The sequence below is a fragment of the Empidonax traillii genome, unplaced genomic scaffold (genome assembly GCF_003031625.1).
Source record: "Empidonax traillii isolate 1590-97213 ecotype Southwest subspecies unplaced genomic scaffold, ASM303162v1 scaffold35:size4298261, whole genome shotgun sequence".
Classification (NCBI taxonomy): Eukaryota; Metazoa; Chordata; class Aves; order Passeriformes; family Tyrannidae; genus Empidonax; species Empidonax traillii.
In genome coordinates this window covers 1,272,906-1,299,453 of record NW_020955228.1, presented here as the reverse complement: position 1 = coordinate 1,299,453, position 26,548 = coordinate 1,272,906, and the positions used below count along the sequence as shown (strand labels likewise).

The window sequence follows — 26,548 nt, the reverse complement described above, 5'->3', positions numbered from 1 at the left end:
TTGAATATATTGAGATATGAGCAGTGTTTCTTAAACTTTGAAGCTTTGATGAAAAAGTGATGTATAGTTTAAAATTAATGCATGATAATGCATACTATTGAGGTGTGACCTCTGGTATTGTGGGTTTATTTTCTGTGTGTTTTCTCTGAGCTGTGTTTGTGTCATGGCCCTCATAGCAGATGCATGAAAAGCATATGCAGACAGCTTCTAACCCACTCATACACTGAGGGAGTTACATTAGACCATGATGAATTCATGCCTCTGGAACCGTCAATGACCTTCCTTCTGCAGGCAGAGCTCCTGCTGACATATATGGGGATTTCACTCGAGTGAAGGTCACGGCACCTGGTCCCCGGGGGAGGCTTCAGCTGAGCAGTTTGCGATCAGGAACCTGGGAACTGGTAGTGAGCTCTGTTTGAACTGCCCCACTGCAGTCATGACACCTAGTTTCAGTTCTCCAAAATGAATGAAGATGAGTGGATCTGATACTTGATTAGTTTTGTAACCTTCAGGTCTTTAGGTGATTTTTCTCATAATGGACTTGCACATAGAAGAAAATGGATGTGCAGGTGTGGTTATAATATAATTTTTTTTACTTTTAATACAAGAAAGATATTCTTGAAATTTTTTTAATTATTTTTGTATTTGTCTGGACCTTGCTATATTGAAACAGTGTTTTCAATTCTGCTTTCTAGAAATATGTAAATTATATAAATTATTTTTAGAGAATTAAAATTCCAGTCATCAGTATCCAGATGCAGCCCTCTGTCCTAGATCATTTGTTTCTATATTGGTAGTCAGCTGTGCATTGTATGGTATTTTTTTTTCCTCAGTTGAGTAGATGCCATGCTGATAAGAGTCTTGGAAATAAGGAAACATACTAATAAAATCTAGGGAATTCTTTGGCAACGATTCTTTTGCTACATGAAAATACATATTCAGTCATACATAGACCTAAGTCTTGTAAAATAAAAATTTTAATGTGTGTGCGTAAACCTCTTCCTAGAACAGAGACTCACAGAGTCAGTAAAATGAGCATCAGAAGTGAATTCAGCTTAGAGTTACTCCTCTTATTACCCACTCTTTATTTGTAGCATTTTTGAAAAAATTCATGTTACATTTCCTAAAACAGACCACCAAAAGAGCAACTGAGGAAAGCTCTAATCATGTTGATTGTATACCCCATCATAGCATCCTCTGATTGTCCCTGCAGCCTTGTTTTTTTTACATCTCTGCTGCTGCCTCTTAACTTTCCATGTCTGTGACCTATTCCTGTTTGTTTTTTTTTTTTTTTTCCCTGGATGTTGATAATGCACTCTGGGGGAGAAATGTGAAGGTGGGACCTCCTTGGGCTGATCTCAAATGGTGATATTGCAGTGCTAGTGGTGACTATGGTGGAGGCAATGGCAGCAGAAAGAAACTGAATTTCTGCTCCAAAAGTCAGCTATTTTGTGGAGTTTCATGGTTTGTTGTTTGGTTGGTTGGTGGTTTTTTTTGTTTTGTTTGGTTTTTTTTTTGTTTTGTTTTGTTTGTTTGTTTCTTTAGTTTTTGTCACTGTTGGTTTTTGGGTTTGGGGAGGTTGGTTTTTATGGGTTGAGGGATGTGTGTGTGTGTGTGTGTGTGTGTGTGTGTGTGTGTGTGTGTGTCCGTGTCCAACCATCCATGTCCCAAGAACTGGGGGCAGCTAGGGAGAACTGTTGTGTCTAGGAAATGAAGGCAAAAAAAGAGAAAAAGTATTATAATTTATTTTTTCCCCAAATAATTATTGCTGTGAAGAGGTTGTGAAAGGTTTTGCCCTCTACCCTTCTGAAATGGAATTCTAGTAAAAATTGAGGATGCTGTCATGTGTTTGACTTAGCTGTGTATTTTTTCTTTCAGTTTCTGTAGACATCTGGTTTGGTTCCTACAGATATGATATAGGGAGTAGGCAGTTTGCTGGTATTCTGTTACCAGTGGGCAGGCACTGACAGGATTGTCATATGCACAGTCACACCTGATTTGCATTTTCTTTCAGAGTGGATTGGGTGTATTTCCCTATCAAAATATTTACTTTTCTACTTGGGATGATTACAATGGTTAGTGATATATGAAAAGTCAATCTGCTCTCCTATTTACCAAGTGCTGTGGCTAAAATTTACATTGTGTAAAAGCAAGCTGGTCCTAGGCAAAGATGCTCAGAGTTGAATGAGTCTTTGCTTCTCAAATGAGGGAATGGACTGTATTATTTGTATAAATTGCACTCTGATGATTTCTGCTTCAGAGAGCCAAAGTGCAACTGCTAAGGATAGTTTGTGAGAGTAGATAACATATTTACTGCCAGAGTAAAGCTAAAGGAAAAGTTGATAGGGACAACCAGATACAATTAAATAAAATCTGTCACTGTCTGCTCTTTTTTTCTCTTTTTCCCCCTTTTTTGTGTGTATGCGTGAGTGAGATATTTAGAATAATTTTCCTGGTAGATAAAAACACGGTGGTAAAGGATTGTGCATGTTTGAAAGATTCTCTGGAAGTGCTGTTGTGTTTTTTAGGAGAATCTGTTGACCTGACAGAAAATGTGGTGAACTTATCCTGTTCAGGTACAGCAGGAAACCTGCAGCTGCTGATAGGTCCTCTTGTGCTTGATAGGTCCTCTTGAAGCAAGAATGTGAGAATGGGAGGTAGAAGATTCAAGAAGGGTGAGAAGAAACAGGACAGCTCACAGTCAGTGGGTGAGGCAATGTGCTGTGGCTTTGGAATGGGTAGAGCAAGGAATTTTATGTTTGAAGGCATAAACAAGCCCTTGGTGAATTCAAGAGCCCAAACAAAATGTTGCGGTGAGTGAGCAGCATCCAGTTAGAGAGATGTGAAATGGTGCTCAGAATAAGCACAATGGGATCAAGGATAAGTTGGAGACTCCATTGACCGGGAGGTGTCCAGAGGATAAAAGGTTTTTTGGCAAGGGAAAGAAAGATGTCTTCATGTTGATGTTGCCATTGCTGTGATTTCGTGTCAAGTTTTTAGAAATTTTTTAGGACGTTTTGTATTTCACCTTTTTTTTATTGCTAGTGTTCCAGTTTGGACCTATTTTGACAGGCATATCATCTGCATGACTAAAGCCATTCTAAATATGAGGAAAAAAAAAAAGCTCCCTTGCATCATTCCTATTCAAACAAACCCAAACCAAACCAATCCAAAACCCAGATCACCCATATGAAGTGACTGCAAAACCAGTGACACCTTATGTGTGCTGTGTGGAGGGTGGGGGGTTAGATTGTATTTGCCTCTTGGGTATTCTAGAATTACTGTCAATAAAATTTGACTAACAAATACTAATAAATCTAAGAGCATTGGTATGAAAACATTGGAATTCTTAGATAATAGAAATTTAATGAAGTTCATAGAAGCTTTTGTCCTAACTGTAAGTCAGACATGAGATAATATGAAGCTGTACTGATGCAGAAGGTTATTGTTCTTTTGAAAGGGCTTTCAGATGACTTCACCAAGGAATTTCTGAGGATGTTCCTTTGTGTGTCTGTTGTAAAATAACAGCTCTGGTGCAGTGTAAATAGTGATAGTATGCTTCTTAATATAAAGTATTTGTTTTGGACTTAAATCAGAACTTTATGCTTCCTTGGGTGTTTTACAGATATCTCATTTTTAAAACTAAATAAACTAGGAAAGTCATGGTGGTTTTGCAGTATTAAAATTTATAGTTGCACTTTGTGTCAGAGAACAGTCATAAAAGAAAGTAGACAATAACAAGACATAACAATATTTTTTTCCTTTCTTGATATTCTGTAGAGCAGGTGAAGTGCATCTAAGGTATTTGGCATGATGAAATTGTTGACAGACTAAGAGAAAGGTCCAACTCCCTCCCCCCAACCTGTGGTCCTTTGTGTGCCTGTGGCATCTGCACTGTTTGTGATGTGTCTTCTGTAAGGATTGAGGTGACCTTCAAATGTGAGGGTAATGTTAGACTGTCAGATGCTAAAGTTTTTGTTCATGGCCATCTGGCCTTGCTAGATCCTTGCCCTGTGCATTCTTGGTTTTGCTGACATGGATGATGCTGTTGGCTGTTCTGCTGCTGCCACAGCACTGCCTGGTACCTGTGGCACAGGGTGTTATTGATTGGGGTGTGAGTGGAAGGGAAGGGAACCAGCAGTTGTCTCTTTGGAAAGCTGGGACTCCCCATGCATCCCCTGTATCACAGGGATCCTTACCACCTCTACAGCCATGGAGCTCTCCCATGCGTTACTATCAGTCCAGGAACCCTTCTCACCCATTTGGGAATAGGTGAAGATGAAGGGGATAACTTAACGGTAATGATGCAGCTTTCTAAATTTTTCAAAATATTTTTCATGAAAAGTATTTAAGTTAGGTAAAAAAAAGTACTTTGGGACATGTCGTTCTATTTATTTTTTAAGACTGTTCTCCATAGAAATCACTGGAGAGTTCTTAAAACAGATGGCATGATGTGGGCCATTGTAATGCAATTTTCTTTGTAAAATACTGTGTCCCAGGGCAAACTTACCACAAATGGAGCAATCGTGATGTTCCATAAAAGAGAAGACATGTGTTTTTGCAACGTTTGATAGATCTGAAAAATATGCATAACTCTGCCAACTCTGCCAAGCAAGCAAGCCTGCTATTTTCAGTAAAGTATTTTGGGGCTCTTAGAGTATTTTGAAACTGCTAGTACAGTAACTACTCTGACTCTTCAGGAAAAGTTTGTATAACTAAAATTTTAAACATCAATAAATACAGTAGTAATTGGAATTATGACTATCAAGAAGATATCTTAGATCTCTCTCCCCTTGAACTTTTTGTCAGAAAAAGAATATACATTTTTTTGTTAATACTGTTTACTGGAACTTTTTAGTTTATAGATTTTAGGGCCATAAAGGAATACAGCATAGATATCAAAGTAGAAATACCTTAGATTTCTTGTTCACAAGTAATCAGTGGAAGTATTTACCTCATCTATTATCTGTGCCAAGTAGGATTTAGTAATTAATTAAGCGACACTATTGTAGGAGGTATGCTGCCATTATAGCTGATTCTTGTTATTAAAAGGGCTAGATAAATTTTGTGAATAATTAAAATGGGGAGAAATGTGCAAAAGAACATGAGATTATTTATTTTAATCAGCATATTCTGATGTATTCTTTACAGAAATATGTATGTTGATAATTTCACCTAGGTATGTTTCTAAAATATTAGCAAGCTAGGATAGCATTTACATTTGGTATACTTATCTCAAAGAAAAATGGAAATAGCAAACATAAAAATACATTGTACGTGTATTTAAAACAGGATATGTTACAGTGAGTTGTGTAGGTATACTAAATCTCTGTTTGTAGTTCTTCTAAGATGCCAAAAGAAATAGCTTGCTTATTTTAGCTGTGCCAATTCAAGAAATGCAAGCTAAATCTAGTGATGCAATTTGTGCCTGGCAACCTTGAGGACGGACTGGAAGCTGCTAACGAATGTGAGACATCTATAATAATCTCTTGAATAATCTTCTGGTTTATGTATCTGAGAAGACCAGAGCCTAAAAAAGGCTAAAGACATTGAATTCTCAGTTGCTTGTGAAAGCAGAGGATTTGGCATTTTGTAGTTTTGTATTCCAAGTAGCAGCAGCTTTTTCATGATTTCTCTTTACCCTTCTTCAAGTGCACACCTTTTCTCCCCTTAAGGGGGAAGACAGCACGGCAACTGAGATTCAAGACAAGATGATCTGTAATTGGTTTTGGCACATTGCTCAGAGTCTCTGTCTTCCTTTAACTTAGGATTCTTTTACTAGGACAAACAAGTGGGTAGATTAGGAGTGTTTCTGGTCCTTGGGATGTAGGCTCAGGCCCTGGGCACCTCCTCCCAGCATCATTTTGGACAGGGCTTGCTTGGTTTTTGCTGGCTCAAGTCTGTGGAAAAGGGATGGAGCTACTGGAACTGGATGGGAGCTGTGACATTTTCTAACCAGCATGGATGACTGAAAAACCAGGACCCTGAGGCAAACCACAGTACAACTCTTAAGTAATCTAAAAAGAGCCTCAGATTTCTGGAATGATGTTTTTATTTTGTATAGGTAGTTAAATCTATAAGTGACAAGGTTTCATCAGCAGTATCTATTTCTTTTGAACTACTTCTTATTTTAATTAATGGTGTATTAACTAGAGCTAGCTGTATTTGAGAGATAGAATTTTGGTAACATTCTGTGGCTTGGGTAGTTAGATAATTTTTATAATTTACAGCTTTATTTTAAGTTATTAAATACATTTTTAGGCATTTAGACTTAAATTTACCAATTCCAACTAAATAGGATAGACAAAAATAAAGCTGTTAAGAAGTAGAACTGTCTTATTGACTTGCATAAATCAGCACTGTTTATGTGTTTAAATATACTCAATTACAAATCTCAGTTCAGTTCCTGACTTTTCCACACACTTTTCCTGTGTGATAGCAAGCAAATTATTTAAGAACAAATGTTTCACTGTGTCTAGTGAGTTCAAAATGCCAGTTGATACCTAGCCACTTCTTAAAATTCAGCAGTTGGTCTGTATTAATTTGTAGGAAATTCAGTTCTTCACTTCCTTTCTTTAAATTGGGATGTTTCTCATTTTGTTATTTTCTGGTCCTTGTACTTTAAAGTTAGCAGATCTGTATTGTTGTATATTGTGTACTGTCTCTGATGTAGTCATAGAATCATTGAATGGTATGAGTTGGAAAGGATCTTAAAGGCTATGTAGTTTCAAACACCCAACCCCCACCTCCCCAAACCATGACCAAAGACACCTTCCACTAGACCAGGGTGGCTCAAAGTCCCATCCAGCCTGGCCTTGAACGTTTCTAGGGATGTGGCATCCATCACTTCTCTATGCACCCTGTTCTAGTGCTTCACCACCTTCACTGTAAAGAATTTCTTCCCAATATCTAATCTAGACATAATCAGGCATTGGAATGGGCTGCTCAGAGAGGTGGTGGATTCTCCATCCCTGGAGGTATTTAAGAAGAGACTGGATATGACACTTAGTGCCATAGTCTAGTAACTGTGGTGGTAATGGATCAAGGGTTGGACTTGATGATCTCAGAGGTCCTTTCCAACCCATCTGATTCTATGATTCTAAACCTGCCTTCTATCAATTTAAAGTCCCCCTTGTAGTGACAGGACAAGTTCCCCTTGTCCTATCACTACCTGCCCTTGTTAAAAGACCCTCTTTGGCTTTCTTGTAGGACTCTTTAACTACTTGAAGGCTACTGCATGGTCTCCCTGGAGTGTTCTCCAACCAACAACCCCAACGCTTTCAGGCTGTCTTCATAGGAGAAGTGCTCCAGACTTCTAATCGTTAAATGGCCCTCCTCTGGACTCACTGCAATAGGTTCATGTCCTTCTTGTGTTTGGAGCCCCGGAGCAGGACACAGCACTCCAGGTGGGATCTCACAAGATCAGATTAGAGAGGGAGAATAACTTCCCTGGACCTACTGGCCACATTTCTTTTTATGCAGCCCAGGATATGGGATTGGCTTTCTGGGCTGCAAGCGCACACTGTTGGGCCATGTTGAACTTCTCATCCATGAACACTCCCAAGAGCTAGTCTTGATCCATTCTCTGCCCAGCCTGTATCTGTGCCTGGAACTGCCCCAACCTTGCCACTTGCCTTGCTGAACTTGATGAGTTTGCACAGACCCATCTTTTAAGCCTCTCAAAGTCTCTCTGGATGGTATTCTTTCCCTCTAGTGTGTAAATCTTCTCAGTTTCTGCTTTCTAATACAATCACGTACTAGCAACATAATTAGTAGTTACTTGACATTTTTCATCTGTTCTATTGGTCAAGCCAGCCTGTAAAGAATGAGCAGGAAAATGAAGTGTATTTAAGCACTGTTGAACGTCACAGTGCAGACACCCTAGTCTGGGTCAGAAAAGCAGCATAGTGCCCAGGCTGCGTAGTCCCTATTGCCCAGTTCAGCTCAGCTCTGGAATTTCTGCCTGTGCAGTCTAAGCAGCTGAGTGTAAACGATAGTATCTCAAATTTGGAATCACAACTTTGGTGGATGCACATCACCTGATATAAATTACCTTTCTCTGTGGTGATTTTTGCTTGTTTGCTTTTTTTCTTGTGGCTAAGTAATTTTTTCTTGGGTAAAACACCATATATTAACTTGGCATGCCTCAAATGAGAAAACAGAGGGGCTAGCTGTCTTTTGGTTTACTGCAAACGTTAGCAAAAATACTTAATTATGAAAGTTGCAGGAGTACAGCAGTATCAATTGGAACATATAAGCAAGTTAATTTTAAATGAATTTTATATTTTTGAGGATAGAGAGTTTATGAGGCTTTAGCTGATCACTGATGAATGTTCTCAGATGATAAAATTTCTGTTTCATTAGGAAGTATGACTTTATCATCTCTAATACAACCTTTGGAAAAAGAACTTTATATGGAATGGTTTTAAATAACAAATAGTATAAACTTTCTCTTTTTTAAGTCATAAGCTATACAAAAAAAAATTAGGATGACCTAAGTAAACTGAGTGACTTACAGATTACACATCTGTGAGATTCTTGCGATATAAAGAGGATATGGGCAGACTGAGCCTTTTTAGGCTTATTTCATATTTGGAAGAATTCAGTTGTGCATGTTTTAATACAGGGCAGGTGAAAGGAATGACTCATAAAAAAAGTCAGTTAGTACACTTAAACAGAGATTCTGAACTGTGAGGGTGGTGAGGTGCTGAAACAGGTTGCCCAGAAAAGTTGTGCATACCCCATCCCTGGAAGTGTTCAAGGGCAGGGTGGATGGGGCTCTGAGCAACCTGGTCAACTGAGAGGTGTCCCTTTCCAGGACAGGGGATTTGGGATTAGATGACTTTTAAGATCCCTTACAACCCAAGCCATTGTATAATTCTGTGATTTCTATCAACATAAATGTTTTTAAAATTCACATGGTCTCTAATTGATGAAAGTTAGTTTTACACAGGTGGCTCCAGGGAATAATGTTATACATATACATTCCATACCTTTATCCCATGTTGATAAGAGCAGACCACTCAAAGGACTTTGGAAAATTTCTTCATTTGAAAATTTTCATGTATCAATTCAGAATGGTACAATAGGGAATAATTCTTAACCCTAAAAAAAAAATCTGCTCATGGGGCTTGGGTCCCCCCACCCCTTTGTCTTCTGTCTTACAAGATTTCAGTGGAATCCAAGCTCTGTAATATAAATATTTCATATACAGTCTTCTCAGAAAGCATCTAGATCTTTAATGATGACTTTGTAGAAGTAGATGGAAGAAGAACTAATACAGTAGTTGCTAAATACAGACTGAGCTCTATAAAACAATTATAGGGTAAAAATGTTGAAAACCATTGAAAGTTGAAATGTGACTTAAGCTTGTGCTATTCATAACTAACACGGTTTTTCTTCATAATTTCTACTTAGTAACAGAAAGTTGGACCTAAATTTATAGGCAAGTTTGCCATTTTCAGGTATAGAATGAATGAATTTTCAGGATCATGTGGAAGTTCTACAGGGCCAATTTTTTAAACTCCTTTAGTTATCAGTGTAAAACAAATTTTAAAAATTTCTGTTTGAGGCACCTTTGTTTAGTGAGTAGACCTTCAGCTGACTTAAGATAGTTATATAGGCATGTTCTGAATGTTAAGTTGTAGGATTATAAAGTTTGAAGCAAATAAAACAACTTGAGAAGGACTTGAGCCTCTGACTTGCAATGCATCAAATGCAGTGTGCACATCCCAGTGCGTCAGCTGAGAGACTAACAAAAGCGACAGAACTGATTGCAGGCTGAAAGCAGAAAGGCTTCTTTAGGTGTGAAATACTGTAATAGATACAGCTTTGCAATTGGTTGGGTTAGCACTGCTGCTTTTCAAGTTAAGAATATAAATTCATGGGGGCAGTACATCTCTAATTAGTATTACCAGGAGTGGTAGTGCTCTTATCTGATACCTCTATTCTGTGTGGGAGTGGAGTCCAGAAGATTGAATCATGTAATTATTCTACTTATAAAAGAACAAATGTTGTGTTACCCAGCTGCCATCCCTTTTATTATACTTTTGGGATTTTTTGTCACTGAAGAGGAATTCTTCAATAATTTAAACAGAGAAACAACAATGAATTGTTGAATTTCTTTTTGTACTTGTGTATTTATTCTACTTTCATCACTTTATCACCTTCTTTGATTTCTAGCTTTTCATTAGTTACCATATTCTAATACAATTTTTATAACTCTAATATAATCTTTTTGATGTAAGGCTTAACAATATATTCAGAACAGACTAAGGGGTTTTTTTGTTCCTTGCTAGATATATTTGTTTGTTTATTTTGAAAGAAAGCAAAAGAAAGTATATCAAACATTGTTTTTATTTTGCTTTTTAAAGCTATGGTAAACATGAAGTGCACAGAAAATGATTGATGTTTTAAGTAGCAATGTTTATGATTGAGAAGTAAATTCTGTTTGGTATCTCACTATCACTGAACTCTTCTATAGTAATGCTAATGAATAAATATGAAACCATTTGTAACTGTCTAGAAGGCTCCACTCTATCCCAGTGGACAGTGACATAGCACCAGCTATTCATATCCCAGGTCTGCTATAATTTAATCAACGCCATGCAGCTCTCTCCCTAGGGGAAAAAAAGCAAAAAAAGGAAAAAAAAAGTATCCACCTAGTAGAAAACAATCTAGAATGAAATGCTGCTGTGAAATCCTTTAACCTGCCAGCTAATCTGATCTTATTATCTGTACAGTTTTCCTGATGATTAAATCAGGTTCATATTTTCACTACTTGTTTAAAAGGAATTCCAGCACCTTGTTCCCAGTTTATTTTAAAAGTGCATAAAGCATTTGAATTAGGACAGAAGTGAACAAATCTTTTCCTCGAGCACTGTGGAACATTTTTGTCACAAGACTAAAGCACATCTCTTCAAAGGCTTATTTTTGAGCATGAAGTAGGAATTTCTGCCCCAGGAAATCAAGGATCATCAGAATTCTTCTCCTGTTGTAAATTACACTTTTCAGCTTTGCTTTCCTCTAATGTAATCACCCCTAGAGAACCTAAATACGGACAGATTAATTAAGCCCAGCAACTAAACAAAGAAATCCCTATATCTTATTGCCAACAAAAGTTAATTGTTAGGCAGAATTTACAGGTTGCCCCATGAGAGGGAAATGAAAGAAAAGAGGAAGAACATGTGGCAGATAATTGTCAAAGAGCTTAACCTCTGCTGATATGGGGCTCAGATACTTGTGCTGCCGGTTGTGGGGAGGTCTCAGTAGAGCTCACATAGAGTGATGCACTCCTGGAACTGGCTTTCCTGGGGAAGGTGGTAGAGACATACTTTGGAAGTCAGAGTTTGTTCTTAAGATGTTTATTGTAATGCTTTAGATTTAGAAGGAGTTTTGGTGGATAGGTAGAAACAGGAATGGATGACATGGAAAGAATTGTTTGAGAGATTGATTAATCCTCTCATCAGAGTGATTTCTCCAGTGGACAGCCTAATGTGCTTTGTTACAGAGAACTTACTACAGATTATACAGCTATATACCTATCAAATCCAGTGATTTCTGTCCCAGATTGCTTTGTTCTGTATAGTAAAGAATATCAGTCATAAGCCTTAGTGATCCAACCTTCTTTTAAGGTTTTTAATATTAATAGCATATTTTTTAAAATTCACAAATTTCAAAATACAACTGTCTAGAAATCTTTCTGTCTGAACAGTTTATTTTCTACATTTTGGTGGTGTCACTTTTTTTCTCCCCCCCTATTTTTTTCCCTCTCTCCCAGTTTCAGTACAATGTGATCATTTAGTCATAAAAAAAAAGTACCAAATTTTAATGACCCTACGGAAAAATTGCTTGTTTAGTCATCGGTGTAAAATAAAAAGGATGAGTAACTCCTCAAATTTTCAAATTATGTACTATTTCTCTCATAAGCATAAATTAAATTCCAGTCAGAAAAGGTGTCAATTTATTTTTACTTTATTCAGTTATACTATTTAAAGCAAGAAAAAAGCCTCTCTGAACTCATGATGCATCAGCATATATATTTTGTGCTATTTCCTTGTCCCAGATTCATGTTAGGTTTAGTTTATTTCAATATTTCTTTCAGTGAAGAAATCACTGAGAAATTTGAATGTAGTTCTTCTGACTTGGTAAGTAGTTACTGTAGCAACTTAGAAATAGCAAGCCTAGGAGTTGGAAAGTTTAAGATCTATCAGAATTGCTTTTAAAGAAATCATATGATGAAGTTAAGGTACAGGAAGGGTGTCATGGTTTTGTCTAGGATAGTGTTAGTTTTCTTCTTAGCAGCCGGTACAGTACTGTGTTTTGGATTTAGTATGAGAATTATGCTGATAACATACTGTTTAGTTGTTGCTAAGTAGTGCTTACCCTAAGTCAAGGACTCTTCAGTTTCCCATGCTCTGCCAGTGAGGATCTGCACAAGAATCAGGGAGAGAGCATACTCAGGGCAACTGGCCAAAGAGATATTCCATACAATGGAATGTCTTGCTCTGTTATAAACTGGGAGAAACTGGCTGATCACTGCTCAGGGATGGGCTGGCCAGGGGAGGCTGATCACTGCTAAGGTGAGCAATTGTATTGTGTATCACTTGTTTTTCTTGGATTTTATCCACTCTCTCCTTCCAGTATCTCCCTTTTCATTATCATTATTGTTCTTAACAACTTTGTTTCAATTATTAAACTACTCGTATCTCAATCCATGAGGTTTACTTCCCCCCCCCCCCCCCGAAATCTCCAACCCATCCCACTGGGGTACGGGAGAAGTGATTGAGAGGCTGCATGGTACTTGCTTGCCAGCTGGGGCTAAACCGTAACAGAGTAAAGCAAAAATTACAATAAAAAATGTATGTCTTTATCTTAAATGTAAGTAACTATATTCAGTGATGTTGCTGTCTTGCATTCTGAGCAGCTTTTATTGAAGCTCAGCTTTTGTTGCTAATATTTTTCACTGTCATGAGCTGTAGTATTAGTGAAATATTTTCTCAAAGATTCAAGTATTTTACTTATCATACCGCAATGTGGTTTGTGTTGCATGTGTTCCCAGTGTTTACTGATATATTCCTTATAGATAATTCGAGGAAGTGAATTTGAATAATTGCTTCTCTGAGGAATACAGTCCATATCTTTGTATTAAAATTTAAATAGCTGTTTTTACATGTCCCAGACTAGTACACTTGGGAATAGTCAGGAAAACAAGTGTACTTTTGAGCTGTACTGGTCACTCCTTTAAAGGGAGAGACTTTCAGCTTGATAAGCAAATTGTCACTAATTTCAGTGTATCAATGTTTATATTTCAGAGTTATGTTAATTTACATCAGTAAGCATCCTTTGCTAAACTGAAAAAAAATTGTACTATTAAAACTACTTTATGCTAAATATGATGCAAAACAAGGGAAATTGTTATGTAAAATACACAAATTATATAGGAAAAAGCAGTGTTGTTTTGTTATGGGGCCTCATTTTTTTCATCCATGCCATTAATCTAGCAGCAATTATAATTAATTACACTACTTCTGTATTTGAGAGTAAAAAAACCAGAGTAGTGATTAGCAGATCCTTTAGGTTTCTTGCCCATCAAACTCTTCATTGCTAAACTTTCAGCTATGCAAATTTTGAGTCTGTCATTGCAGACATTGTTCTCTACAAAGTATAAAATGAATTGCGGGAACACCTAAATATGTCTTGTATATCTGTACATAATGCCTGCATTTCCAAGAAATTAGAGATTACTAACATGTCTTTGTGGGGAGAACAGAGAAAAGTGTTTCAGGCACATGTGGAAGCATGTGTTATCTGAATGCAAAAATTCTCTTTTGGAAAATGTGGGATGTTACCTATGCTGAAATCACAGCATCTAGCGGACAAAGTTCTTGAAAGGCGTGATTGCTTCAGCCTCCACACCAATTAAGATATAAAATATTCTGTGTTATTTAATCCTGTTGTTCAGGCAAAAATCACTGGTCAGTCCTGTTGGACTCCCTCTTGGAAGGAAACTTGCTATAGCTGCAGCAGTGAGGATAGACCTCAGAAGAAGTTCTTCTTGCTTTCAGTAGGGAACAGAGGGAGTTGAGTTGGGTTTGGTGGGCTTGATTGAGAAGCTGGATGTCTTTCCACGGGCCAAAGTTTGAAGCTGAAACTGCTGGTGTTGATTAGTTTTGTGGGACTGATGTTAATTCTTTTTCCCCACCGTCGTCTCCAAAAATTCATCTTTCCTTGCAGTGAGGACTGTACTAGGTGGAATGAGATGATTTGAATGGTTAGATTGGCATTTAGGGGATGTGCCTCTATATATTTTTCTCCACTACATAATTCTTTCTCTTCTCTCCTCAACCTGACTTCTGCAGAGCAGCTGAGTATTTTGGTGGCGTAGGGAATTCCAGGAAATCTGTTTGTTAGTAGTGTTGGCTGAGTGCTAAATAATTTGATTTTTATAGTTTTTAACAAAGCTTTGCTTCCTAGTTTGGATATGTGGCCTGGTAGGAATCCTGACAGAACACGTAATAAACTCTCAAATCCTCAAAGGGAAACATATTATAAAAAGGAGACTTGAATTCTAAGATGACTTATAGTCAGTAGATAGAGGAGAAAGTTTTGTTTGTTTTTGTTTGTTTGTTTTTGTGATAAAATGAATAATTTATTAAGGTAGTGTTTCTAATTTCTCTTATTTTTAAGGCCTGCTTTGTGTCTGGTTTAGAGGGCTGTGAATCTTGCCTAAGGGTAATACTAGCAAAATGTATGCACAGATCTGAGTTTTCCATAGGTCAAGTTTCCAGATCAGTTTTTCCATAGGTCAAACTCTTAGAGGATGGCTGAAAAGCTCCCTACCTGACATCCTATGTATTTTATCTGTATGTGATATTGTGTTCTTCAGAGTAATTTATCTCTGTCAAATCACTGTGTGTGTCTTGTTTAGAGCTGATGATCTTTATTTTGCCTGCCAGCAGGCACATTTGATTATTCTTGTAGTTAAACATTCTGGATTTTTCTATGTGATAGTATCATCCCTGTTACTACTGTCTTCTTCATGTACTTATGTATAGATTTCTCACTGCTTGACCTTCCTGGAGTACCTAAGAGCACTAAAATAAAGTGTAAAGGAATGCAGTTATGTTAAACACTACTGGAAAAAGTTATATAAATTAATATTTTCTTTGACAGAAGTTAGGATATTTGTATTGTATATAGGTGGTCTTCCATCATTTACCACTGTTATAATGGTAAACATCATATAACACAAATATGTATTGATGGCTTTTGTCCTCATCATCTATACACTGTTCTTGATTTCTTATAACTAAAATATTGTATAGATAAAATTGGAAGGTGTCTCTGTAAAAGGTTTAATTGTGAAAAACTAAAGGATGCAGGAATTTATTCTTATTTGGGACTCTGCTTCAGCAGAACTTAACAAGAAACTGCAAAAGGAAGCCTCTATAGGTTTCTTTTGCTGAGACCTTCCCCATTATGTTTCTGTGTATTCCTGCATCACACACATGGAGGTGGTGTGCAGGACCTGGCTGCAGGCCAAACACCAGCTAGCCATCCCCAGAGGACTGCCTACCTCCCCATTCCTATTCCCAAATATATCTGGCAAATTAGCTCCACTACATCCCCCACAATATTCCATTTCAAAGGACAGAAACTGTATTTGGAGTTTTCCAACAAAAAAATGTAGCCTTAAATTCTATCATCTATTACGTGCTAACTACTGTCTTACACACAAACTACACCTTCTGTCCTGTGGGCTGCTATGCCCATGCTAAATTTTTTCCATTGCTGCCATCTCATTCAGGTCACATACCTTTTCTTGGCAACAGTAGTTTTAGGCAGTAGTGCTTGGCTTTTACTCATAATGTAGTTAAGGAAAATGTAGTTAAGGAAACAAATAGTAAAACTGGATGAAATTGTGGTGGAAAACTTTGGTTATATTAAATCAATCATGCAAATAAAAAAAAAATCAGTAAAATCTAGTCAGTTGTCAAGAATATAAGAAAAATATACCTCTTTGAAGAAATAAAACTGTCTTCAATACAATCTAATCAACTGCCAGAATGAAACATCTCTGATTTGATTAAAATGGCCCCATTGACCATAGTTATTTTTTCTGATTATGAATATGAGGATTGATGTTCACAATATAGAATGATAGCTTTCCTTACTGAATATCACTTTTAGCTTTTGTAGTTGCTGACCTTATCCTGGTACTGATGTTGATTCACTGATGTTTAAGGGCTGATGTGCCTTGCACTTGGCCAACATTATGCCCATTAATGTTTCTTTTTTTCATCCTAATTTCCATGCTACTATTAGATTTTGTTATTTATTCAGTCAGTGTTTCCACATCTTCCAACTATCGTTTGTTCTAACTTGAGGAGATGAAGAGCATAGGAATGTCTTCTGATACAAATTTTTAAACGACAAAGCCGTTGTTAGTGTATATAGATAGCCTTACTTGCTTATACTATGGTCCATGCATTCAAATCATTCACCAGGAAGGGCCTGAGAGCAATGAAAGCATGCTCTGGGACAAAGGAATCTTCCTGCAGCAATTTCTTTGTCCAGGAATGATATTTGTAGGTGTAAGAGAGAACAAAAAAGAAAAAAGGTCTTGTCTGATTGGATTATTCTTATGTTTCTGTTTCTAGCTTTTTTTCCCTTTCTCCCCCCTCATGACATCTCGGTGCTTTTTTATTCTTTTTCAGCAACCACCATCTTCCTCCTTAGCATTCTTTCCATTACTGTGTTAGTCTTTTCTGGTCTGAATTTTTTCTTTGCTCTTTTTGTATTGGGACCCTTATAATTGATACATTGTTAGGCATATGAAGAGGTTCCACTTACAGTCTAAAATTAGCTTTCTAGTCTAAACTTGTCTTCTAGGCAACCTCTATGATCAATGAAAGATAGATATCACAGGAAGGCAATTCACCACATGTCAAGATTATGTTGAAACTGGAGGGATTAATTGCTGTCTGGGCCACCTGTCTCTTCTGATTATTAGAGGTAGTGCCCAAGATGACAGTCTCAAATGATGTACCTGACTTTCAGATGGCTAAAGTTAGATGAAAAGTAGCCTGCCTGTTGTTCCAGGAGTGGTGTTGGTAATGCATTGTTTTTGTAAGGTCTGTCCTACAGAGATAGAAACTACATGAAATGGGAATGAGAAGATACCCACAGTTTGATCTTTTTTTCCCCTGAACTGATTTGCAATGGTACAAGCAGTTATACTAGATTTTTCACTAGTGACCAGCAATGTTGTGGTGTTCTCACCAAACTGCAGAACCTATTTAATTTCATGGAGAATTAGAAGCTTCAGAGCACTTCTGACAAGACCATACAGTGCTGTAGTGCAACATAATTGGGTACAAACCCAGTTATAGCAATCCAATTTTAAAATCAAAAGGAACTATAAGTTTACTGATAGATAGTATCCAGTATTGCAGTGGTTGTTACTAAATCAGAAATGTCCCCACACAATATGCCCAGATGCATTTAGTCAGAAACAAGTGTTAATTTTTGATTACCAGTGCTGCACATAAGCATTTGCAATTAAAAAAAGTAAAATTTGGAAATACATACAAAACTATTTGTGGACAAATGCCATATGGAAGGATTTTGAGCAAAGCTATGTATCAGAAAGTATGTATCAGTGACAATTATTCCCATAGGAAAACTGGTATTTATTCTTATAATATTTGATCTCTTCACAGTCTTGTAACGTGCCACTGAACCAACACATTTGGAACAGTCCATAGAAAGAAATCTTCATCCACATAGACTGATACCATCTCTGTACTTCCCAGACACTGTGAACTGAAGCTAAAAATCTTTATGGAGTTTATATCACCTGGGTCAAAGGGAATATTCTTCTGATATATAACGAGGACCCTTACTGCCGGTATGACGAGCCAGGAGAAGTGGGTTAACCTTAGCCCTGGAGAATTCTCTCAACTTCAAAAATATGCAGAATGTAAGTAATTTTTAAAATATTTTGGTTTCTGACTAATTAAAAATTAGGAATATTTTGAATGAAGAATATAAAATTGTTATATTATTGATATTATTCACTGTCAAGAGGTTAAATTATGGTTTATGTTTAATTTTTTAATCCAAAAGGTGTGTTCTTTAGAAGGAAAGAACAAAATCTGTTGGGCTCTGTAACATTTTTTCTGCACAATTTTTTTCCTCTATGATACCATGCAGACTGACTTTGGGTTATATGACTGTATTTGGAGAACATATTTTTAAGGCTTTGTCTTAATTTATCTTAATTTACCTCAATTTGCCGTAACAATTTGTAGGCCACTAGAGTGGGGTTTATAGTTGAAAAGAAGTCGTAGAAGAAGCATGGAGATTCCAGGAGAAATACATCTAGGTGTCCAATATGAGGATATTTCTAATACTATAAGCAATGTGAAGGAGTTGTCGTGTAAAAGAACACGAAACAAAAATCTCTCTTAGCTGAAGATCCATTTAGTTATTGCTCAGGCATTGCTTAGATCAATTTAGTTATTGCTCAGGCAGAACTTCCTTTCAGTTTCTTGAGCAACTTAAATGGCTCAGAATTATGTGCTTGGAGAGCAGATACTGAACGTGAAAGGCAGATTTAGGAGATGGTTCATGAACCCTGATAAGAAATGAACTGAAAAGGTTGAAGATCATTTAGGCAGTTCTCCTATATGGCAAATAATCTAAATTTCTGTTTTTAAAAACAGAGGACATCTCATATGATTCATGAATGTTGTTGATTTATTACTAAGGGAAACATATGCTGATAAGGTAAAATGAAGACGGGTGATTGCATTGGTTTTTTTTGCACCTATGACATCACAGCATATTCTTTATAGTATTTCAGTGTAGTCATCTAAGAGAATAATCATGAAATGATTGTTAGAATTAATAATGGGATTATTACTGAATAGTACATTCTACTGGATTGAGATTCATAATATTTTCTTGTTATCAAGTTAAACCATGAATTATAATTTATATAATGCAATGTCACTGAACAACAACAAAAAAAGAATCAGGTAGAAATATTTAAATTATGCTTTCTCAAACAAGTATATTTGAGTCTCACATTTTTCTACAGCACTTGCTGTACAGTTTGAAATATTCTATTTTTTAAAAAGTTTCCTCCCTGTGTCATGTTCTCATCTCAAAGGAGAAGATAAAGAGTTGAAAGAAATTTGCATCATGTATTGCTTTAAATCCTTAATGATGTTACTGGGCAAAGAGCTATTTTGTTTCTCATTTCATAGTGAAATATAAAACATTGTATTGTCTGGTATTTAATCACTTAGGACTTTCTATTTAAAAGAAGGTCTTAAGAATCTGGTGCTCTCTACAACTTCCTGAAAGGAGGTTATAGCCAAGTGGCTCCCAGGCAGCCAGCAACAGGAAGAGAGGACATGGCCTCAAGCTGTACCAGGGGAGTTTCAAGTTGGTACAGATTTTCTTTGGATTTTCTTCATAGAAAGGGTTGTTAAACATTGGAACAGACTGCCCAAGGAGATAGTGGAATCACCATCCCTGGAGGTGTTCAAGGAATGACTAAATGTGGCACTTAGTGGTCTAGTTGACAAAGTGGTGATTGGTCAAAGGTGGAACTCGGTGATGTTGGAGATCTTTTCCAACCTAAATGATTCTGTAATTCTGTGATATGTTGTTCTGTACTACTCCCAACAGGAGCCTGAATTATAATGGCATTACAGAGAAACAATATAAATAGTTTCATTGTGATTATTATCTGTATGTTAAATTGGATTAGTTTGGACAAGTTTGTTTTTTTTTTAATCCCTTTTATTAAATTAATTTTGTATCTTCTTTTTATTAAATGAATTTTTATGGCTGTTGTAGTCCAAATTATATGCTAAGGGAAATTTACAGGATGCTGCTCCAAAAGCAAGTGAGGAAATATTGAAGGGATTGGAAACAATTAAAGCAAAACCATTTCATGAGTCGACTAGGCATTTAAAAAGAAAAAAAAAAAAAAAAGGCAGCACTGCCCTTCCCTCAGTAGGCAGAGAAAAAGACCTCTGAGCTCTGGCAGCATGTGCACTCTGGGGAAATAGCTTGGTTTTGTGTTGTCCTTGTGAGTTTGTCAACAAAATGTGCCCTGAGGAAGAAACCTGAAAAAACCTTTGCAAAACTTTTGGCAGTGATTTTTTCCCAGGCTGGTGGAGTAGAGCTTGGGCAGACTGTCACAGCCTGAAGATAGAAATAGATGCTGAGTGCTACTGAAATGACTGTGAGAACAGAAACAACATCAGCAGCTGCAGCATCTTTTGATGTAGTATCAATAGCTACTGCAAGAACTAAACAGTGTAACAATTTTATAGGGGAACAGGAAAGAGGAAGTTGTGAAAAGATCACTGAAGAAAAATGAGAAGGTCAGCAGAAGTTTTGGTTCAAAATAAGGTTGCCAGAGACTCTTGAGTGGTTTGGTTCTGTGGTCCTCACAGATGGAAAATATTTTCTTTTACAATGGGTATAAATGATAACCTGGGGGGAACTTCATGTATGTTGCAGTGGGCCATTACACAATCCCTCAGAGTGTCCCAGGCTTCTAGTGCCACATGAAATTGTGCTAATTCTAATGAGGGAATGGACCTCATCAAATACAGATTGCCAAAACCAGCTATTCTTGACTGTATGGATAGTGGAGAGAGAAAATTGATGGTGATTACTGAGAATAATTTTACCCCAAGTATTGGATTTTAGGATTATGGTGTTTCTGCTTCTGTTAGTAAAGGTGGAGGAAATTAGGTTCTCAAAAAGTTGTGTCAGAATCTGTCAGACTGGCTGAAAGGTGGAGTCTGCCTGTGCAATATCCCATGCACTTGGGTGAACTTAATGGAGAAGGATACTGGGTCTACTCTTTGCATGCAAGATGGCGATAGAGCAGCCAGAAAAAGGGAGCAGTTGATAATTCATGGCATCTGAATCCTGAGAGGTGAACTATGAACTATGCTTATTGATATAACACTGTAAATTTTTTCTTCAGATATGTGAATTTAAATCCCTTGTGCACATTCCTCTGTTATATCAATTTAGAGAAAATGGGATAGAAACATCATATATGATATACTTAGGTTCTGGTCAGATTTACCCTTAAAAAAGCTTAAACTCAGTCCAAAGGAAGGCTGCTGGATACAGTCTGCACTAATGAGGATATTAGAGCCAACTTTGACTCATGTTAGACTGAAATCCAGGATAGAAAAGACACAAAGCTGTGAATTTATTTTTCATTTAAGCAATCATAGTTGAGACTTGGTCTCTGAAGATCATATCATAGATGAAGTTGTTGTGGGAGATTGAGAGCTGGGCACCAATATCAGCTCCAGAAGTATTAGTGGATCTCTTTCCTTTTCTGTAATGAGGGTTTCTGTGTTAGGTCTTGAAGAGAATGTAAGATAAGATGATGAGCTGAGCATTTCTGAAGGAAAAAAGCTGCTAAACAATCAGTAATACAGAATGACCTAGAGCTCTGTGGTGGGCTTTCTTATGAGGTAAAAGGCTTAGTGTTTCTGCCTTGATATGTGCCTTTCAGTGATTAGCAGTTGCCTTTTTACCCAAAGAGAAGCCAGTCAATCCTCCAGCTAACCTGTCTAGGGTAAACAGTATCATATTGCCTCTGTACACAACTGTGAGTAAAGAGAAACCTTTTTATGTCGATCAGGTGGGATACTCATGCCATGCAGAGTATGCAGAACTTGTTTCCTTCTTCCATGCTTATACTGAAAAAGGGCATACAACTTGTTTAAGGTATAATAAACTATTTAGGGAAAGCAATAATGTAGAAGAGAGTTCTGAACTCCTTACTTTGTTTAAAAGGTCTATGAAATTATTCCTGAGTTACTTAAATGCATTTTCCTTCATCATGCAATAAAGTACTTTTTGTCCCTTTCAGGCTACAATATATTCTAATTTGATACATTCTTTTAGGAACTATTGAGTTTCATAGAACTTTATTTGAATTGTACATAGTAGTGTCAAAAAGTGAAGTCACAAAGTGACTTTTGGAGTATCTTATTTATCTTACTACAGTATTATGTTCCTGCCTTAGTTAATTACAGGGATCCTCTTCTGTGTTCTGACTGCAAGAAACTTCATAGGTCAGCTGCAGGGAGACAAGTTTTAAGAGCAGAAAATAGTGAATTTATATTTGTTTGCTACTATCAGCTACCAGAATTGGGACACATCTGCTGTTTATAAGATCCCTCAGAATCATAGAATTGTAAAGCTTGGAAAAGACCCCGTTCCTCTTCAGAACAGAAGATTCTTTCAGAAATATCTGACTTATTAAGGAGTTCTGATTTAAAGGGGTTGTGCTGTTGACTGAAGATGCTAACAAGAGGTCATATATAACAACATGAAGAGACTCAGTCTATTTAGTAAAAGCAGACAATGTAATAGGCCCTTAGAGTAAACTTGTAATGCAAAATTTTTAAAGATGTTGACAAGTTGGTCCAGTGTTGAATCAGTTCAATGAAGCACTAGCTGTTTTTTAGCTTCAATTTCTGTCCTAAAGAGCTACCTCTGGTTCCTGAATATTTGATTGCCAGGGTCAAAAACATGATGGCTCAGAAAGCTGTAACTTTTATTTAGAGGTAACAAAAGTATTATGAAGCAAATGGTCTCAGCTGTGCTAGTGCTGACACACTTTATTTGTCCATTTTAGGAAAGCTAGTGGAAGTGTCAAAGTTTTCTACCTATTTAGAAAGAAATGTCAGAAGAACTGAAAAAGGAAAAAAAATTGATTCAGCCTGTTCAATAGTACCAAATTGCATTGATCCCAGAATCCAGAGAGATAATACTGTTAAGAAAAAGGCTGTTATTACAGCCCTATCATTTGAGCAGAGAGAGGCATTGGAAATGCTTGCTGTGTGATGAAGATACTGTGTTATCATCAAGAGCATTTGGTGGCCTCACTACAAGATGACAATTTACCTGCAAGCATCTTGTACATCTGCTTCATCTGGGACAATGTGGAAAAGATAGCAATCACTGGAGAAGACTCCAAGATTTGCCTGGTCTTGCTGAGCAATGAAACATGGTAGTTCAATACAGATTGTGATGAGACTGGGTAGTGTTAGACCCTTATTTTCATATTATTATTTTCTAAGTTACTGTGTTTCCACTGAGGGCATAGTGGGTGTTTTTGTACCCGGGAAGGATTAAGTTAGTCAGAGCTCTAGCACTGCCGATAGTATCAGAGTTTGTGTTAACACTTATACACATAGATAGATCCATAATAGAAGGAAATTATGATAAAGTCTCTATGGGAAAAGTTAATTACTATGAATTTCCGTTTTAAAGGATATCGTTGCAAGAAGGAAATACAAAGAGGTCTTACAAAGTCCAAAACAGAAACATTAGTTCACAGAACCACAGAATGGGTAAGGTTGGAAAGGGTCTACAGTGGGTCATTTGGTTCAGCCTCTCTGCTCAAGCAGGGTCATCCTAAAGCACATTGCTTGGAATTGTATTCAGTCTGTTCTTGAATATCTTCAGTGAGGGCAATTCCACAACCTCTCTGGGCAATATGTTTCTGTGTGTGGTCACCTGCACAGTAAAGAAGCTCTTCCTCACATTTAAGTGGAACTTCCTAGTTAGATGCACCAGTCTCTTCCCATTGCCTCTTGTTCTATTGCTTGGCACCACCGAGAAGAGCCTGGCTTCATCCTCTTGATACCTTCCCTTTAGATGCTTACACACATTGATGAGGTTCCCTGTCAGTCATCTCTTCTTGAGCTGAACAGGCCCAGTTCCCTCAGCCTGTTCTCATAAGAGACACATTCTCAAGTTTCTGTGGCTGAGGAATTCATGGTGTGCTGTAGCTGGTAGCTGGTCTTTGAATTCTGAAAGGTAAATGGTGTCATCTTACCTTGCTTTCTGTTTCCTAGGTCAAAAATAATGATTTCTTTCTAAAATTGAACCTGCACAAATACAAGCTGTCAGTCATTAACACCTGGTATTGCAGCATCAGCTGTTACTGGTGCTGAACAAATATTGTGGCTAGTAAAAATGTGACATATGACCATCAAATTACCGAATGTGTAATTTGATGTACACCGTAAAATGTACACTGTAAAATGTATAAACATTGATTATGCCTTTGTTATATTTCCTGTGTTTCTATATAACTTCCATATTTGTTTTCTGTTATTGTTTGGTTGTTTCTATGGACATTTGCATGTAAATAGTAATAAGGTTTTTTTTCTTAAGAGTTCATCTGTTCCTGTTGCTTATTCTTGTTTGGGGGATAATTCAATTGGTTGCTGTGGAAATGAGCCTGATGTCACAAACAGAGAATTACAGTTCACCAAGCCTTGAAGAAACAAAATGAAGAGAGAATGGACTAATTGGGGAGCCACGTGACTGTAGCAGAATATCAACTCCCATTAAAAGCATGTATTTTTAGTCTTTCTGTTTCCATAGAAGAGCTGGAAAGTGTAATTCAAGTGGTGACAATTCATGACTCATCAGACAAACTGAAAAAAAAACCACCCACTTCTGAGAGAAAGGATGATCCTACTTCACTTCTATGGGATTTAAACTCAATGAACAAGCAGCCTATGGTAGGTCCCCTCAGGCCAGCAAAGCTTCATATGTGTGAAAAGAGAAGGGGAAAGCTGCTTGTCCAACTCATCTACTGAAAAAATACACTTTGCTATCAGTGTTACTGCTTATGCTGTTCTGCCTCTCCTGGCTTTTTGAAGAAAGAAGAGCCAAAGCTGCCTTCTGTGTTCCTCTTGAGAACAGAAAATAGGTTGCTCTGGATGGCTCAGATCAAGAATCGGAGGCATCTGTTTAAAGAAAAGTGGGCTTAGGGCTGCCTGATAGTGTCAGAAGGCACTTTCTGCCATTAGTTGCGGTTGAAGGGCTCTGGATTGCATTCCTCTCTGTTGTTTTTTGCCAATTAAAATAAGCAAAAATTTAAAATGTGCTCATAATTGCATACGATTTCATTGTGTTTTTAGGCACTAAAAATACATTGCATTTTGTGTGGCTCTGCAAGATTTTTAGTGAATGCTGTGGAGTGTCTCTCCACAGTTTTGTTGGCTGCATTGCAAAATTGAATGCCTTTTTGAGGACATTACTGATTGATAAAATTGTCTTGATAACTGTGAGATTTTGTATGGGTCATAGTTTCATCAAAAACAATGCAGAATATGTAGAAAAGAACTTGTGATTAAATTCCAGTATAACCATTTTCTGAAAATACAAATTCTTGATTTTATTTTAAATATAAAAAATTACAAATAATTTGTGTTATTGCAGGTGACCCTGCCTTGGCAAGAGGGTTAGATTAGATGATCTCCAGAGGTCCCTTCCACCCTAACAATTCTGTGATTCTTTTACTGAGATACTCAAATTAATTGTAGCAGTAATGATAGTGATAACGAGTTTGCTTTGAAGAATGTATTTCCTAGAATTAATTGGACCAGTAATAGATGTTTTCATTCATAAAGACATATGGAATACCTTTAGAATTCTTTGTTAACTGTTACTTCTTTGTTGTTGGTTTTGGTTTTTTTTTGGTGTGGTTTTTTTTTGTTTGTTTTTTTTTTTTTGTTGTTTGTTTGTTTTTCCTTTTTTTTGTTTTGTTTTGTTTTTTTTGTTTTTTTAAGAGGGTCATTTCTACTTTTAATATGATATCTATTTGAAATTCACTACAGAGATGGGACAGACTCCAGCATCCTTACCTGTATTAAAATAAAGACCTTGGCAGTCATTAGAGACGTGACTTCTTTGGAAAAAAAGCATAGGCTGTATATTGTTTAAGAGCCTATATATTGTAGCAGTTGAAATGAATGAAACTGAAGATTTTAGATGTTTGTGAGAGGAGGATGGGAAGATGGTTTATATACTAAGTATATGTCTGAGTTCTTTATTGAACAGAGGTACCTCAGTGCTGGCTATGCTTAAAGAGTTTGAGAAATTACTGAAATTGTACTAGAGATAATGAAAGCAGATTGAAGAGATGCAAAGAAAAAGAGTGAGGGACAAGATACGTATATTACTCTAGTTTTGAACTAAGGTTACAAATAGATGGTGACTGTACCCTTTTAGCAGCACAAATAAAGGAGAGTCAGAGTTCCTGGGTAAAAAAAATATGAAAGTCCTGAAAGGGAAAAAATATTAAAGTAAGTGAAAACTAAGCCATGGGAAAACAAAACAAAACAAATGGCTTCAAATAAAGGTGGAGCCTATAAACTTTTGTTAGACCGAAATTCATTAATCTGTGCTTTTTTTTTTACAACTCCTAGGTAGTGCTATGATTGATTTAAGGAAATTGAGAAGAACAAATTTTAGAAAAAGGTTATTAAAGCAAAATCAAAGTTAGCTTTTAGAGAGCCAGAGCTGCAGACAGGAACCAAAATAGAACCAGTACCTAAAGGTTAATTTTTGGAAATTCTGATTTGATGTTTAGTGCTTGGTTATGAAAAATAATAATTAAAAGTAATTGTGAGACTGATAGGAATGACCTGTAGCAGAAGGGAGTTCACATAGGACCTAAGTGGCTAGC

General features: G+C 36.9%; 1 protein-coding gene across 6 annotated transcripts in view; it reads left to right on the top strand.

Annotated features, from left to right (window-relative positions):
* DGKB (diacylglycerol kinase beta) overlaps window positions 1-26,548 on the top strand; it is a 383,794-nt gene that overhangs the window by 60,822 nt on the left and 296,424 nt on the right. For 5 of the 6 annotated variants that reach the window (XM_027877896.1, XM_027877901.1, XM_027877899.1 and 2 more), the window contains exon 2: window positions 17,724-17,983. In XM_027877896.1, the coding sequence (XP_027733697.1) occupies window positions 17,914-17,983 (70 nt within the window). In that variant the 5' untranslated portion in view covers window positions 17,724-17,913. Of the gene's footprint in view, window positions 1-12,564; window positions 12,582-17,723; window positions 17,984-26,548 lie in introns of those variants that run through there. The other variant, XM_027877897.1, reaches the window with a different exon arrangement.